The 18,122-nt window shown below is 37.2% G+C and overlaps 3 protein-coding genes across 3 annotated transcripts; 2 read left to right on the top strand and 1 right to left on the bottom strand.

Moving 5' to 3' along the window:
* Positions 1-2,490: 2,490 nt before the first annotated feature.
* Positions 2,491-2,937, top strand: LOC147948482 (defensin-like protein 206). The gene is made up of 2 exons (XM_087476909.1): positions 2,491-2,597; positions 2,690-2,937. The coding sequence occupies exons 1-2, from the start codon at positions 2,531-2,533 to the stop codon at positions 2,869-2,871; spliced, it is 249 nt and encodes an 82-aa protein (XP_087333035.1). The 5' UTR covers positions 2,491-2,530; the 3' UTR covers positions 2,872-2,937.
* A 3,482-nt stretch (positions 2,938-6,419) lies between these two features.
* Positions 6,420-7,090, bottom strand: LOC147948481 (uncharacterized). The gene is made up of 2 exons (XM_087467152.1): positions 6,962-7,090; positions 6,420-6,872 (listed from the first exon to the last, which is right to left on the bottom strand). The coding sequence occupies exons 1-2, from the start codon at positions 7,088-7,090 to the stop codon at positions 6,420-6,422; spliced, it is 582 nt and encodes a 193-aa protein (XP_087323278.1).
* A 9,113-nt stretch (positions 7,091-16,203) lies between these two features.
* Positions 16,204-16,875, top strand: LOC147948480 (defensin-like protein 206). The gene is made up of 2 exons (XM_087476905.1): positions 16,204-16,310; positions 16,403-16,875. The coding sequence occupies exons 1-2, from the start codon at positions 16,244-16,246 to the stop codon at positions 16,582-16,584; spliced, it is 249 nt and encodes an 82-aa protein (XP_087333031.1). The 5' UTR covers positions 16,204-16,243; the 3' UTR covers positions 16,585-16,875.
* The last annotated feature ends 1,247 nt before the right edge of the window (positions 16,876-18,122 follow it).

Genomic DNA, 18,122 nt, shown 5'->3' with positions numbered 1-18,122 from the left:
AACACTGTTTTATTTATTTATGGATAATATTAGTAGATGTTCAAGTTTGTTAAAAAATTAAGATAATAACTATGAAATTTTCTTTTTAAGTAGAAAACAATTATATACCCAAGATTTAGACAGGGTGAATTGACAAAATCACCTTTCTTTTATTGGAGAGAATAAGAGAAATATTGGGTGGCCAATACATAAAAAAAGATAATTTGTCCTGTAACTTTGGAAAATAGCGTGTAACATATAAATTGAAGGCATGTAATAAAGTAGAACCCAATAACATGTTCATTTTACAGAAAAACATATGTATTTATGCTTTTCATGTCTGTAAAAAAGATAAAGATATTACGAAACAAAGCATTGAAAAGTTGAAGTATATGAGATAGTGACGCCATATTTGCTGAAACCCTAAAGTGAAGCCAAAACTCACCATCTTCGTGACAACAACATTATTATTTTTTAAACAATATATAGAAAAAGAAGAAGAAAAGAAAAGGTAAAGAAAAATTGATGATATAAAAACAGCGACGACTTTCCTTTTCTTGATAATATAATTATAAGACAAATGCATGATTATAAAATGTATAGACTTCAAAAATATATATCCTAACGAACGAGAGCCGGCAATGAAAAATTGTGGTGACATTACAAGTGGTGTGTGACTGTCCTCTGTTACCGTTAATGAGAGATGCCATTTGAATATAAGCAACAACGGTGGCTTAGTATCCTTAAGGCCCAAATCAGCTTGTTGTTGGACTCCATTTGGGGCTTTACAGCTTACAAAAACACCTACAAGACTTCTCCTAATGTACCATGTTGGTCGGCTGTTGAGGGAACCATCAAACATTGCCATTGCTACAAACATGTCTGAAATAACCTCATATAATTACCAAGTGTAACTTTTGTTTCCATTTGGTGTGAGGACATGACATGTGTGTATGTATATGTTCAAGTTTCTTTTGCTTCCAAATAAAACATCAAGGGCAAAGCTTATCACTGCTTTCGCCAAAGTATTGTAAGCTCATGTTTGTTTCTACTCTTGTGTCTTTCTGAATATATACTGAAGGTTTTTTTCGTGTTATACTAAAGCTCCCTTACCGCTCTAAGTCAATTTAATTGCTTCACATCCTTAATTTTTTTTTCAACCAAACATTTAATTAAATTAAAAAAGATTCCCAAGATTGTTTGCCCAAACAGGAGGAAAAGAGTTTACAAAAGAAATTTTAGAAATTAAAGATCTCGAAGAGAGAGCAAGACAGTCTGCTCTCACGTTGGACGTACGAGAGATCTTGATAAGAGTGAAGGAGGGGAAGGAGGGTCTGAGCGAGGAAAAATCGTCTAGCAGATTCGAAAAAGCGGGCCAATCATCAGGCGTCTAAATCATCACGACTAGCTCTGCATAATCCGTCTCAAAAACTTGACAGCCGACACCAACCACTAGAAGAGATTCCATAGCCCAAATCAGAGTTGCATCCTTAATTTTTTTTACCCTTATAAAATACGTACATTTTGATGAAACGTCATTAATGTGTAAAGAAAGGATTGGGTACGTAAATGTTAAGATGTAAATATTATTTCAAAGACTTGGTGACAAGGTCGTGTGATTAGGTCTGTCTATTAGTAAACTAATATCACAATTCAGTTGTAATTAAGTGAGCAAAAATTGTTAACAAGATTACAAAAATAAATTCATTACTCATCACGTTTTTTTGAGCAAAAATCTGAAAACACTTTTTTTATTTATTCATGGATAATATTAGTAGATGTTCAAGTTTCATGAAAAATTAAGATAATAACAATGATTTTTTTTTTGAAGTAGAAAACAATTATGGACCCAAGATTTAGAAAGGGTGAATTGACAAAATCGTCCTTTTTTATTTTAGAATTGGAGAGAATAAGAGAAATATTGGATGGCCAATACAAAAAAAAAAAAATTTATCTTGTGATTTTGGAAAATAGCGTGTAACATATAAAATAGAAGGCGTGTAATATAGTAGAACCCAATAACATGTTCATTTTATAGAAAAACATAACGTATTTTACAAAAAAAAACATGATATTTATGTTTTTCATGTTTGTTAAAAAAAATACGAGACAAAGCATTGAAAAGTTGAAGTATATGAGATAGTGTCGCCATATTTGCTGAAACCCTAAAGTGAAGCCAAAACTCACCATCTTCGTGACAATAACATTATTATTTTTTAAACAATATATAGAAAAAGAAGAAAAAAAGAAAAGATAAAGAAAAATTGATGATATAAAAACAGCGACAACTTTCCTTTTCTTGATAATATAATTATAAGACAAATGCATGATTATAAAATATAGACTTCAAAAATATATATCCTAACGAACGAGAGCCGGCAATGAAAAATTGTGGTGACATTATGAACTGGGGAAAGAGAGGAGGGATTAAACAATTATTCATAAGTTACAAAATTTTGAATATAAATAGACCACCACACCTATGTATTTGTATCATCAACCTTAAGTGATCATACAAAGCAGACAACATTTTTTTAGCAAAAATAAAGAAATGGCAAAGAACCTTAACTGTGTCACCTTTACAGTCCTCTTGGTAGTCCTCTTGATGGCTTCCACAGGTATACATATTTACCCGAGTTTTCTAATATACTTTTTAGTTGTCTTTTAATTATCTTGTGCTGATGATCTTGATGAATATGCCATCGGGTAGAAATTTTGAAGACCGAGGCTCAAACATGCTCCACGTTCCTCGACGAGTGCGGGCCAGAACCGTTCCTAGGTACAAATGCTGATTGCTTTAACTGTTGCAAATACACATACGGAAGTCCTCCAGCATGTAAAGGGCTTGTTGAGGGAAGCGACAAACACTGTCACTGCTACCAAAATCCCTAAGGTTTTGATATAACCTCATACAGTTACCAAATTTAACATTTCTTTTCTCATTTGCTGTAAGGACAATGACATTTGATTATGTTTATGTTCCTTTTTTTTTGCTTCCAAATAAAAAATAGCAAGGGTAAAGCTTATCACTGCTTCCTTGTAAGCTCATGTCGTGTGCACTTTTGTTTCATTCTGATTACTAAATTTGTTTTATGTTTATGTTTCTCATTTCATTTCCGTCCACATTCAAAATTTTGTCGGCCGTAGAAATGATATATAAATTTTTTACCTCATCGCTGTAAATTCAGTTTTTTAAGATGCATGTTTCATGTCATCCCAATCGCATGAACTTTTTTATTTAGAACTCCTCGCATTAAGACAATGTAATTGGGTGCGCGGCATTACAAAAACATCTTGAATTTCTTCAGGAATTAAATTAGCATTTCTCTAAATTTGTCCAAGAAAAGCCTTTCAATAAAGGGACCTTTTAGAAGCTTGCATTTTCCATTTGGAGTGCAATTGTAATGCCCATACTTAGTCTTCACTGACCACTTCAGGCTCGGCTTATCATACGAGCAATAAATCCTCCATTTACATTCCCCTCCATACCACATTTATAGGATTTTTTTTGTCTTATCCCATCTATTTTGTTTAATGTTTCTTGCTTTTCTCAAAGCATAGTCCAACACAGCTGTTTTGAACACATAACCTGTATAGAATGCAGTTCCCACAACTAACTTATCTTACATTTTCTTTCTCGTTCATCTGAACTCTCTGGAATTGTATGTTGCTCAATAGATATCTCATAAACAAAGTAGATCATAAAGGTTTTTTAAAATTGCCCATAATAGGACGGCTTTGAAACTATCTTGAAACGGGTTTAGTTCGCCTTTTTTTGTCTATTTTGCTCAAAAATCTATAAAATCTTCTTTGGAGCACAAATGCTTGGAAATGGCCTTGAAGCTACTAGTATCACGTCTAATCCTCTATGGGCAAAAATACGATGTAATTAGCCTGCAACATTGGATGTGCATTTAGGGGTTACTTAGCCATGTGGTATTTTTTCGCTTATAGCTTTATGCTTTTACTTGTTAATCACACAGGAAAATTAGACTTAGCAATTATACTCAGTTGATTTGGTAGTCGAACTGCATGATTGAGTTTTCTTCTTGTATTATGTAAAAGCTTTGCTTCAGTTTATGTATCGTTTTTTTACACAATCCCCTTACCGCTTACTAATTTGCACTATATTCACTTTAGTTTTAAAAATTAAATTAAATTATTGTTAGACAGACATAAAAAGGTAATTAAGTAACGGTTATATGATAGTATGCCCCATTTTGTTGGAAAGTCGCACATAAGGAGATGCTTAAATGTCAAGAGAATCGATATAGTGTCGCCATGATTGCTGTGCTGTAATGCAGCTGAAGCCCTAAAGATTATTAATTAATGATCTAAAGAAGCCAAATCGTTTTCATTGTTGGATTGAAAAATTGCCCAGATTCGTGCTTACTCTTTCCATGACACAACAATGTCATTTTTAAACAATAGTTAGTTACAAACTAACGAAAAGAACTTATTATAAGAAATTAGTTAGAGAGATGACGAAAACAATATCTTCCTTTTGGTTGATTATTTTAAGACAGTGCATGATTAAAAAAAGGATAGACTATGAAAACAAAATGTAATGAAAAAGACAGCTATGCACAATGTGGCGACATTATGAACTAGGGATTAATCAAACAAGAGTATAACACTAGAACAAAATATAGAGTATAAATAGATCAGAGTTAATTACTAGATAGGGACTTATTTGAGGGGTATTTATAGGTTTTGCCATTTGTCCAAAAAACTTTCAAAAATGCCACTTTTTTATATCTAAGAACACAAATTTATACATGATGTTTGGGTTTATTAGATTCCAGTTTTTTTTTAGGGTATAGTTTTTGTTATGAAGTATGTGTTTTATGAAAAGAAAACTCAAAAATTTTGCATATTTAAAAATGACAAAAATGGCAAAATTGAAAATTATTGAGACATATGGCAAAAACAAAAAGATTTGGCTCAATAAATGGCATTTTGTGTAATAATCCCAAATAGATCATCACACCTATGAATTTGTATCATCAAAGTTTAAAGTTTAGTGAAAAGAAAAAAGAAGAAAAAGTGTATGGGTATAGAGATACACACAAGCGATAAACCCACTTGGAACCGTGCCAAGCAAACGCTTCTTATTCAATCTTATACACAAACTTATGTTTCTTACAAGACTTGAATCTCAGCTCACTCTCCTATCTATCTAACAAAACATCCTGTGTAGATTTAAGAGAAACTAACACACTCTCCTTCTAAGCCTTTTTTATGATTGCTTAAGTGTACAAATCTCACAACTTTTATCCCCATGAGTGCTACCTTTTTTCAGGCTAGTCCTCATCTACTTATACTTGCATCAAAGATTTCTAACCTAAATCTTTATGCATCCTAACAAAAAGGAAACAATCTTTTTCGAATATCCTTATTCCCTTATCGAGATATACTCTCAATATCTTCGAGTATATCACGATCGCTCATTCCTTCCAAAACCAAAGGCTCGTCACCTTGTCGAACAATCTTCCTCCACCTCAGCACTCCACACCACATCAGCTAATAAAACCTCTGAGACTCTCCACAGCATCGTGTCACCGACAGAGCTCTGATGCACTTACAATCTCCCCCTTTTTGACTGAATCTTGCCACACAAGCAACTACCACATCAAACATGAAAATACACAAACAACAACAGCCAAGACAACAACAAACCCATACCAGCAAGATATTGCACCGCTCAAAAGCACAAACGGTTAGCCGGATAAGAACTTGTTAAAAATAAATTGGATCACCAAGCAATCCAAAAACGAGTCTTAAAACAAAACACCAACAAGTCTTAAGCTTCAACTAGGAACAAAAATTAAGCAACAGAAATAAAAAAACTAAAGAACTGCTCCCCCATAGTCCAGACTCCCCCTTAAGCTTTAGAATCAAACTCATCTCCCCCTGCTTGTTTGGCACAGGTGAGTCAAAAACATCAATAGAATATGCCAGGAATACAATCAGAGTGAGTACTACTTACCAGCGTCCAAGGCGTCTTGCAGGATCTTTATAGCCAACCGGATGGCTTTGCACGCTGTAGACGAACCACTCTGAAGAACAGGCTCAGCAGGTATTGATGCAGTCTTCTTCCCCTTGGTCGTCTTCATGGCCTGTGGCCGAAGACTCTGAACAGGTCGCTGAGCTTCCAAGAGCTGATAGATGAGGCTAAGAAACGGCAACCGGAAACCAGATTTGAGATTGCAGACCCAACTGTATGACCTGATCGAAGATCATCCTCCCAAAGTCGAATGGGATGTGATGCATAATCATGTAGATCACCATGAATCAATTCATCGAGATATACCCGGTGTTCACCGTAGGAGAACAGTTGCTGCAACATATCTTATGTAGTTCTCTGATGACTGGGTTCTTGATTGTTGTAGCCACTAGCTGCTTGCAGGACTTCACCTTACCAGCAGACAAAAACAATGCTAGATCCTCCTCCAGGAAGCAGCCGTCTGCTGTCGCTGTTCGCGCACATCAACGGATTGTAGACCAAACGGAGCATTGATTCGACCCGGTGAGAATTCATACATCCAGTCACGAACAAGAACATCAACCGAATCCCCTTCAATCTTCACTGCAGGGAGATTCGCCCAAAACTCATACACCACATCCAAATCAAAAGACCCGATGTGAGAGATGGTTTGAAACAGACCGGCTTGATCACTCAGCTCTCTGGCCTTATCATCAGCACCCAGAGAATAGCTAATTTCAGGGGCAAGGGTTCGTGAAGCAAAGAAACCATACCGTCGAGCTGTTTCAGCGGATGTGAACCGTTTCACATTAAAATCCTTCGAAGAGCCGCTGCGAGAAGTGGAGACGCCCTTATCCTTGGCGAGAGACTGGCGCTTGGAATCGCGGCTGTCGGCATCAGCAGTCGCCTATCGTTTGCGCAGACGAGACGAGATTCCCTGACTCGACAGAAAGGAACATCACCAGTGAGATCAACAACCAGAAATTGTGATGGCACCTCTTTTGGCGGAGAAGACAAAGAGTCACAGGTTTCGTCATCCTCATCAGTAAACGAGGGGGTGGATGTGGGATTCTCCAGAATGGGAATTGTAGTAGTCAACTCGTCACGAGGCTCGTAGACTACCATCGCCGTGGTAGGATCAACCGGAACACGAGGAGTCAGTGGTGGCAATGACGACAGTGGCGTGTGGAGTTTAATCGACAAAGGTTTGATGTCGCAAGGATGAAGAGGAAAATGCCAAAAACCCTAGCCGCTCCTTTTATACACCCTCGTGTGTCTCAATGGGCTGTAAAGACTCGGCCCAAAACATAAAAGACAATCCTGAAAACACTCAATTAACCATTAGTGTACACCGAATCTTTTCTCTTTTTCAACTCCATAATCTTCCCTAATCATCAATTTGAATTAATGATAAGATCTTAATAACACCAAGTTCTTCTCCCTCTTTCCTAGATCTCAAACAAATCTTTAAAAAGTTCATGAACTCACACAAATTATGCACAGCCACTTACGATGACCATGGAGGGACCCAGATCAAGAAATAAACAACACATGAGCACACATTTATTTCTTTATATATATATATATATATATATTAACAAAAATCAGAACACTAGCCATACCTGTGTGTCATGTCAACCACCTGTTCAGAACCTTTGCTAGGAACTATCACAACCTCTTGAATTGTCGAAGATCAGAGACCTGTTACATGCGGGTAGTCTTTCACACTGAGATGCCTTCAGTCTACAATCCATCCTAACATGTTAAGGCAGCTGGAGAACATCTCTTTGAAGAGCACAACACACCCCTTTCTTTTATTATTTTTTTTAAATATTTTTTTTTTGATATTCCACTCAGACTTTTGATATCTGTTTCACCACCTTGAACTTCAGTGACATCACTTGATTTTGTCAATCACTGATTCTAGGCTTCTCATTCAACATGACATTGATCTTGAGAATATATGTGCATGTCTCTTCACAGCTCTTTGACCTCCTTAAATCATGACAACATTTAACAGGATGGACAGACCGGCATGACAGGCAGCTATTTCCCACAACTATTTTCAGAGCGTTGATCTTCTATATATTCTAGGATTTCCATGATCTGTCCTAGCACATGTTCCTGTCTTAGACCAACACAACTCAGAGAAGGAGATTAGAGTTCACAGACACCAATAGATTTTTCAGATTTATGGCTTTGTTAAAACCCCAACGGCTTAGCATGCAAATCAGATAGTTGAAAAACAGTGCTCACATGGTCATTCTTGATCAGTTTCGCCTCAACTAGTTCACGAACAAAGTGGTGTCTAATATCAAGGTGTTCAGTTCTAGACTGTTGAACAAGATTCTTAAAGATGTTTCTTGCAGTCAAATTATCACAATGAATTATCAGAGTATAAGAATTCATACCATAGTCAAAAGACATGTGTCGCATCCACACGGGCTGTGTGCAACAGTTACCTAAGGCAACGCATTCAGCCTCAGTGGTTGAAAGGGAGACACGCTTCTGCTTCTTGCTGTGCCAAGATATCAGGTTGTTGCCCATAGGAATCTTTGATTCTTTACTCCTCCCTAACCCAAAACATTGTACCCACTCTTTGGCATAGGTGCTTTGTAACATGAAACTCCCATCAGATAATTGTTCAACTTACACTTCTTGAACGTATTTTAGCTCTCCCACCATACACGTGAACCCGAGGATGATGTCATTGACACAGATCACGTTCTCGGTGCCTCCTTAAAACCATACAGAGCTTTCTTCAGCCAATACTCATGCTCAGGATGTTGTGAGTTCTCAAAACTTTTTGGTTGCTCAACAAGGACCCGATCTTTGTTTCTCACAACACATCCGCTGGCATCACTCTTATTCCTGAAAATCCACTTTGTTGCCACTATATTGTCATTATCACGGCGTTTAGTGAGCTCCCACACATTACTCCGCTCAAGTTGCCCCAACTCATCTTGCATTGCAGCAAATCATCGTTCTTCATGAAGTGCTTCCATGGGATCCTTCTCCCCAATTGTTGAACCAAACCAGGCAAATAATTGAACAATATCAAGGTCCTGAGAGTCAGTGTCAAAAATAGCAGCCTTCTGATGACTCAGAGCAAAAACACTCTGCTGCTTTCCTGTGGTAACTCTACCCCTGAATCGCACCGATAACACAATTAGAGGAGTGATTCCGATGAACCTGAGAAGATGAAGAAAGAACATCCGATGAAAAAATGGGGCTGACCAAGTCACCATGGCTTGGAGGTTCTTGCTCTTGCTTCTCATCATTTGTTACCTGGTCCATGTTATTTAGAATATAGCAGAGACATCCAAATGCATGAAAGTAGCTTACTGTAGGAGACTTTCCTTTCCACAACTCATGAGAAGTCTTGTTGGTTCCTGAATGAACACACACTCGGTTGATGATGTAGCATGCTGTATGACCAGCTTCATCCCAGAACCAATGAGGAACCTTAATTCCATGCAACATAGCTCTTGTCATCTCCTGCAGGGTTCTGTCCTTTCGCTTCACAATTCCATTATGCTCTGGTGTTCTTGTGATAAAGTACTGATGAATAAAGCCCTGATGACCACAAAGTTGATCAGACCTATAATTCTGAACCTCTCCTTCATAATCACTATGGATAGTTTGGTTAGAGTACTTTTCACTCTTGTTGCAAGGACCACATATGAAGTGTGGTTCATCCTTCAGCTCAGGAATTCCGTACGCAGCTTCTTGATTAGCAAGCCCCATCGTTGTGCGTATATTCAAGCAACCAAGTTTCTGATGCCACAGATCGGTGTCTAACACAGTGGTTGTGTTGACGCACTGCATTGCCGATTCCCACATGTAACAGTTGTTATTAGATCTCCTTCCTCTGAACCGAACAGATCCTTTCTGATCAACTACCTCACACCCCTTCTTGGTAAAAGTGACATCCAGACCTTCATCACACAGCTGACTGATGCTTATCAAGTTTTCCCTCAAACCATTGACCAAGACAACATCCTTTAGGTGTGGTTGAGATTCACCACCAGTTGTATCCTTTCCTCGGATTATTCCTTCTCCTCCATCACAAAAAGTAACTCTCCCTTCATCGGCAGCCTCTACATGTGATAGAGCGTCAAGAGTACCAGTCATATGCCTAGAACATCCACTATCAAAGTACTACTTGACCTGATCACCCTCTCATCCTTCTTGATATCTTCAGTGGCAGTATTACAAAGTTGTTCAACGACTCACCCTTGCTATCTTCTTTTCTATCCTGAGGAATGACAACAGCCTGCATAATCTCTATTAACAGATTAAACTTAGCCTCCTCTAAGTTTAGAGACTTGACTACAACAGACCTATGTGGTTGAAGCTTGTCAGACAAACTCTCGAGAATCTTTTTCACCATTGACTCATCGTTGTATCGTTTTCCCAAAACTGCAGCCTTTTGTGCAATTCCATTCAATCTACTGCCATAGCTAGCAACAGATTCATCTTCAGTCATGTGAAGTCTCTCAAATTCTGATGCAAGATTAATCAATCTGGCGCGCCTAACACTGCTTGTGCCTTCGAACAAGATTACCAGACAGTTCCATGCCTCCTTGGCAGCCACACACCCCTGTACTAGGATGAAGATCTCCATTGGCAGAGCATTGATGATGTCTAACAATGCTTGGGAATTATATTTCGATTTTGCTTTTTCCTCAGCTGTCCATCTTTTCTTCTGCTTGGGAACAAAATCACCTTTCTTGTCCTTGATCATAGGAGATGACCAGCCATCCTCCACATCAATCCAAGCTTCCACGGCAATGCTCAAAATAGTCTGCTTCACCCTGACTTTCCATAACCCAAAACTCTCAGAGTCAAACTTCAGCAGTTTTGGTGACACAACGAAACCCAGTGATTTCTCCATACCCATGTTGCATGATCTCACCTGTTATAAAAGGATATCAGAACTTTTATCAGGTGTCTGCTCTGATACCAATTGTAAGGGTATAGAGATACACACAAGTGATAAACCCACTTGGAACCGCGCCAAACAAACGCTTCTTATTCAATCTTATACACAAACTTATGTTTCTTACAAGACTTGAACCTCAACTCACTATCCTATCTATCTAACATAACACCCTGTGTAGATTTAAGAGAAACTAACACACTCTCCTTCTAAGCCTTTTTTATGATTGCTTGAAGGTTAAAAATCTCACAACTTTTATACCCACGAGTGCTACCTTTTCTCAGGCTAGTTGTAATGACCCGTTTCCTCGGTACCGGCAGTACATGAGAAGTGCCGATAGCGGTACGGTACCAGGGTCGGTAACGGTACGTACGTGGTACGATACCAAGGTCGGTAACGGTATGTACGCGGTACGGTACCAGGGTCGGTAACGGTACGGTACTAGGATCGGTAACGGTATGTACGCGGTACGGTACCAGGGTCGATAAAGGTACGTACATGGTATGGTACCAGGGATCGACCGACGGATCGAGCAAATGGTCGATCACATTCGAGAAGTGTTGACGAATGCTGAGAAGTGCCGATGGCGGTACGATATCTAATGCCGAGAAGTGTCGATAACGGTACGCGAATGGGACGTCATCATGACAATTTTGGTACGAACCTCAGTATCGAATGGGATGAATAAATGGGACAGAAGGACACTGACCATGAGTCTGAGGAAGGAGTTTGAGACTACCGAAGTAGTAAACAGACGTTTGAATTGAAGAAAAGGGAATCCTTGGCTTACATGGTAGATGATGCAAGCATGTAAGTTTCTGGATGAAAATAGGGAGATTTCGGTATTTAGTCTATGTGACAGTCCGAGTGGAAATGGGAGTGAAAGTCCTAGTGATAGTGATAGTGATAGTGAGAGTGATAGTAAAGTAGGACTATTCGGAAATGGTCACATCGGTGAACGATGGATCGGGCCGATGGACAAGGATGGATCGATTAGACTATGGGCCAATGGATGGCCCAGGGACTCCGTAATCTTGCCGAGATTTAAGCCGCCTCACGGGAAAGGAAACTCGCAGAAAAGACAAAGTTAATCGGATAAGGATAGATGCAAAAAATAAGGGAAGTTAGGGGACGATAAGGCTCATCGTTTTAAGGCAGCTTAAGGCGGTTTGGTCGACCCTATATAAGGGATGGAACCCTTAGTATTTCCCTAGTATTCGCATAAACATCCGAGAGCCACCACAAGAGAAAGAGAAGAGTTTTCCATAAGAGCTTAAACCGAGAGATCCTAAGTCTAAGTCGAGAGAGGAACGGTAAGTATCCTTCCACCTTGATCCGTCGATGGTTATGGGTTTATACATCAGGTATTAACGATGTTGATCTGTCCGTGTAGAAGCGGGGATCAGATTGAGCATAGGAGACGAGTAAACTAGCACCTTTAGGTCGATACCGAAGGTGAGTGCGTGACTGTGGCTGAGTTCCATGGTTGATTCTCTTGACCCGTGGTTTATTTAATCTTGTTAATTGCTTGTCTTGGTTAATGTTTAATGTGTTCTATTGCAATATGAATGGTGGTTGGTCTAAACGACTTAGACAACTGTCCTATGTGAATTGTTTGACTTGCGTGACTTGATTGGAATATACCATGTGTTAGTTTGAGATCGTTGAACTGAGCCTAGTGAGACGGGATGACCGCTCCACTAAGCAAACATTATTTGCTTACACCTCCTTTTAATGGACGCAGAAAAGGAAATGTCCGATGATCAAGAATTTAGTGGCTGACCAGCTCGTGTGACGGAGGCAAAGGAGGAAGAGGATGGTGGCTTTGGATAGTTTTAATTATGGTGTTATTTTTCTAAGGATTGTATTGTTACCATGCATGGGATAAGGATGTTTTGCTAAGGATAATTTGAACCTAAGAATTAAAGAATGCGTATTTTTAGGTTATATTACCTGCTTTACATATTCGCTGCTAAGTCTTGTTAAACGAACGAGTAGAATTTACATAGGCCCTAAGAAAATTTTTATTGGCCTGTACGGCCATGTACGGGATTTTAGGGTCGGGGTCTTACACTAGCCCTCGTCTACTTATACTTGCATCAAAGATTTCTAACCTAAATCTTTATGCATCCTAACAAAAAGGAAACAATCTTTTTCGAATATCCTTATTCCCTTATCGAGATATACTCTCAATATCTTCGAGTATATCACGATCGTTCCTTCCTTCCAAAACCAAAGGCTTGTCACCTTGTCGAACAATCTTCCTCCACCTCAGCACTCCACGCCACGTCAGCTAATCAGACCTCTGAGACTCTCTAAAGCATCGTGTCACCGACAAGCTCTGATGCACTTACAAAAAGGTCTAAGACAAAGCAAAGCAAAACCAAAAGAAATAGCAAAAAACATCAACTCCATCAGCTTTAGCGTTCTCTTGGTTGTCCTCGTGATGGCTTCAACCGTTATTGATTGAACCTAGTTCTCTGTTACACTATTCAGTTATAATCTTGTGCTGATGATCTTTTTGATGAATATTTTAACATCTAGGAATCCTCAAGAGCGAGGCTGGTACTAATGGTCCCGGTGGGTGCTCTACTGCCTTTGAACGTATGTTCTTAGGCGAGTGCGGACCTGACCCATACACAGGTAAAAATTATTTCAAAGACTTGGTGCCAAGGTTGTGTTATTAGGTCTGTCTATTAGTAAACTAATATCACAATTCAGTTGTAATTAAGTGAGCAAAAATTGTTAGCGAGATTACAAAAATAAATTCGTTATTCATCACACTTTTTTGAGCAAAAACCTGAAAACACTGTTTTATTTATTTATGGATAATATTAGTAGATGTTCAAGTTTGTTAAAAAATTAAGATAATAACTATGAAATTTTCTTTTTAAGTAGAAAACAATTATATACCCAAGATTTAGACAGGGTGAATTGACAAAATCACCTTTCTTTTATTGGAGAGAATAAGAGAAATATTGGGTGGCCAATACATAAAAAAAGATAATTTGTCCTGTAACTTTGGAAAATAGCGTGTAACATATAAATTGAAGGCATGTAATAAAGTAGAACCCAATAACATGTTCATTTTACAGAAAAACATATGTATTTATGCTTTTCATGTCTGTAAAAAAGATAAAGATATTACGAAACAAAGCATTGAAAAGTTGAAGTATATGAGATAGTGACGCCATATTTGCTGAAACCCTAAAGTGAAGCCAAAACTCACCATCTTCGTGACAACAACATTATTATTTTTTAAACAATATATAGAAAAAGAAGAAGAAAAGAAAAGGTAAAGAAAAATTGATGATATAAAAACAGCGACGACTTTCCTTTTCTTGATAATATAATTATAAGACAAATGCATGATTATAAAATGTATAGGCTTCAAAAATATATATCCTAACGAACGAGAGCCGGCAATGAAAAATTGTGGTGACATTACAAGTGGTGTGTGACTGTCCTCTGTTACCGTTAATGAGAGATGCCATTTGAATATAAGCAACAACGGTGGCTTAGTATCCTTAAGGCCCAAATCAGCTTGTTGTTGGACTCCATTTGGGGCTTTACAGCTTACAAAAACACCTACAAGACTTCTCCTAATGTACCATGTTGGTCGGCTGTTGAGGGAACCATCAAACATTGCCATTGCTACAAACATGTCTGAAATAACCTCATATAATTACCAAGTGTAACTTTTGTTTCCATTTGGTGTGAGGACATGACATGTGTGTATGTATATGTTCAAGTTTCTTTTGCTTCCAAATAAAACATCAAGGGCAAAGCTTATCACTGCTTTCGCCAAAGTATTGTAAGCTCATGTTTGTTTCTACTCTTGTGTCTTTCTGAATATATACTGAAGGTTTTTTTCGTGTTATACTAAAGCTCCCTTACCGCTCTAAGTCAATTTAATTGCTTCACATCCTTAATTTTTTTTTTCAACCAAACATTTAATTAAATTAAAAAAGATTCCCAAGATTGTTTGCCCAAACAGGAGGAAAAGAGTTTACAAAAGAAATTTTAGAAATTAAAGATCTCGAAGAGAGAGCAAGACAGTCTGCTCTCACGTTGGACGTACGAGAGATCTTGATAAGAGTGAAGGAGGGGAAGGAGGGTCTGAGCGAGGAAAAATCGTCTAGCAGATTCGAAAAAGCGGGCCAATCATCAGGCGTCTAAATCATCACGACTAGCTCTGCATAATCCGTCTCAAAAACTTGACAGCCGACACCAACCACTAGAAGAGATTCCATAGCCCAAATCAGAGTTGCATCCTTAATTTTTTTTACCCTTATAAAATACATACATTTTGATGAAACGTCATTAATGTGTAAAGAAAGGATTGGGTACGTAAATGTTAAGATGTAAATATTATTTCAAAGACTTGGTGACAAGGTCGTGTGATTAGGTCTGTCTATTAGTAAACTAATATCACAATTCAGTTGTAATTAAGTGAGCAAAAATTGTTAACAAGATTACAAAAATAAATTCATTACTCATCACGTTTTTTTGAGCAAAAATCTGAAAACACTTTTTTTATTTATTCATGGATAATATTAGTAGATGTTCAAGTTTCATGAAAAATTAAGATAATAACAATGATTTTTTTTTTGAAGTAGAAAACAATTATGGACCCAAGATTTAGAAAGGGTGAATTGACAAAATCGTCCTTTTTTATTTTAGAATTGGAGAAAATAAGAGAAATATTGGATGGCCAATACAAAAAAAAAAAAATTTATCTTGTGATTTTGGAAAATAGCGTGTAACATATAAAATAGAAGGCGTGTAATATAGTAGAACCCAATAACATGTTCATTTTATAGAAAAACATAACGTATTTTACAAAAAAAAACATGATATTTATGTTTTTCATGTTTGTTAAAAAAAATACGAGACAAAGCATTGAAAAGTTGAAGTATATGAGATAGTGTCGCCATATTTGCTGAAACCCTAAAGTGAAGCCAAAACTCACCATCTTCGTGACAATAACATTATTATTTTTTAAACAATATATAGAAAAAGAAGAAAAAAAGAAAAGATAAAGAAAAATTGATGATATAAAAACAGCGACAACTTTCCTTTTCTTGATAATATAATTATAAGACAAATGCATGATTATAAAATATAGACTTCAAAAATATATATCCTAACGAACGAGAGCCGGCAATGAAAAATTGTGGTGACATTATGAACTGGGGAAAGAGAGGAGGGATTAAACAATTATTCATAAGTTACAAAATTTTGAATATAAATAGACCACCACACCTATGTATTTGTATCATCAACCTTAAGTGATCATACAAAGCAGACAACATTTTTTTAGCAAAAATAAAGAAATGGCAAAGAACCTTAACTGTGTCACCTTTACAGTCCTCTTGGTAGTCCTCTTGATGGCTTCCACAGGTATACATATTTACCCGAGTTTTCTAATATACTTTTTAGTTGTCTTTTAATTATCTTGTGCTGATGATCTTGATGAATATGCCATCGGGTAGAAATTTTGAAGACCGAGGCTCAAACATGCTCCACGTTCCTCGACGAGTGCGGGCCAGAACCGTTCCTAGGTACAAATGCTGATTGCTTTAACTGTTGCAAATACACATACGGAAGTCCTCCAGCATGTAAAGGGCTTGTTGAGGGAAGCGACAAACACTGTCACTGCTACCAAAATCCCTAAGGTTTTGATATAACCTCATACAGTTACCAAATTTAACATTTCTTTTCTCATTTGCTGTAAGGACAATGACATGTGATTATGTTTATGTTCCTTTTTTTTTGCTTCCAAATAAAAAATAGCAAGGGTAAAGCTTATCACTGCTTCCTTGTAAGCTCATGTCGTGTGCACTTTTGTTTCATTCTGATTACTAAATTTGTTTTATGTTTATGTTTCTCATTTCATTTCCGTCCACATTCAAAATTTTGTCGGCCGTAGAAATGATATATAAATTTTTTACCTCATCGCTGTAAATTCAGTTTTTTAAGATGCATGTTTCATGTCATCCCAATCGCATGAACTTTTTTATTTAGAACTCCTCGCATTAAGACAATGTAATTGGGTGCGCGGCATTACAAAAACATCTTGAATTTCTTCAGGAATTAAATTAGCATTTCTCTAAATTTGTCCAAGAAAAGCCTTTCAATAAAGGGACCTTTTAGAAGCTTGCATTTTCCATTTGGAGTGCAATTGTAATGCCCATACTTAGTCTTCACTGACCACTTCAGGCTCGGCTTATCATACGAGCAATAAATCCTCCATTTACATTCCCCTCCATACCACATTTATAGGATTTTTTTTGTCTTATCCCATCTATTTTGTTTAATGTTTCTTGCTTTTCTCAAAGCATAGTCCAACACAGCTGTTTTGAACACATAACCTGTATAGAATGCAGTTCCCACAACTAACTTATCTTACATTTTCTTTCTCGTTCATCTGAACTCTCTGGAATTGTATGTTGCTCAATAGATATCTCATAAACAAAGTAGATCATAAAGGTTTTTTAAAATTGCCCATAATAGGACGGCTTTGAAACTATCTTGAAACGGGTTTAGTTCGCCTTTTTTTGTCTATTTTGCTCAAAAATCTATAAAATCTTCTTTGGAGCACAAATGCTTGGAAATGGCCTTGAAGCTACTAGTATCACGTCTAATCCTCTATGGGCAAAAATACGATGTAATTAGCCTGCAACATTGGATGTGCATTTAGGGGTTACTTAGCCATGTGGTATTTTTTCGCTTATAGCTTTATGCTTTTACTTGTTAATCACACAGGAAAATTAGACTTAGCAATTATACTCAGTTGATTTGGTAGTCGAACTGCATGATTGAGTTTTCTTCTTGTATTATGTAAAAGCTTTGCTTCAGTTTATGTATCGTTTTTTTACACAATCCCCTTACCGCTTACTAATTTGCACTATATTCACTTTAGTTTTAAAAATTAAATTAAATTATTGTTAGACAGACATAAAAAGGTAATTAAGTAACGGTTATATGATAGTATGCCCCATTTTGTTGGAAAGTCGCACATAAGGAGATGCTTAAATGTCAAGAGAATCGATATAGTGTCGCCATGATTGCTGTGCTGTAATGCAGCTGAAGCCCTAAAGATTATTAATTAATGATCTAAAGAAGCCAAATCGTTTTCATTGTTGGATTGAAAAATTGCCCAGATTCGTGCTTACTCTTTCCATGACACAACAATGTCATTTTTAAACAATA

The sequence above is a fragment of the Camelina sativa genome, chromosome 2 (genome assembly GCF_030686135.1).
Source record: "Camelina sativa cultivar CO46 ecotype springtype chromosome 2, ASM3068613v1".
NCBI classification, from domain to species: Eukaryota; Viridiplantae; Streptophyta; class Magnoliopsida; order Brassicales; family Brassicaceae; genus Camelina; species Camelina sativa.
The sequence above is the reverse complement of the archived record's forward strand: the minus strand, read 5'-3'. Positions and strand labels throughout refer to the sequence as shown.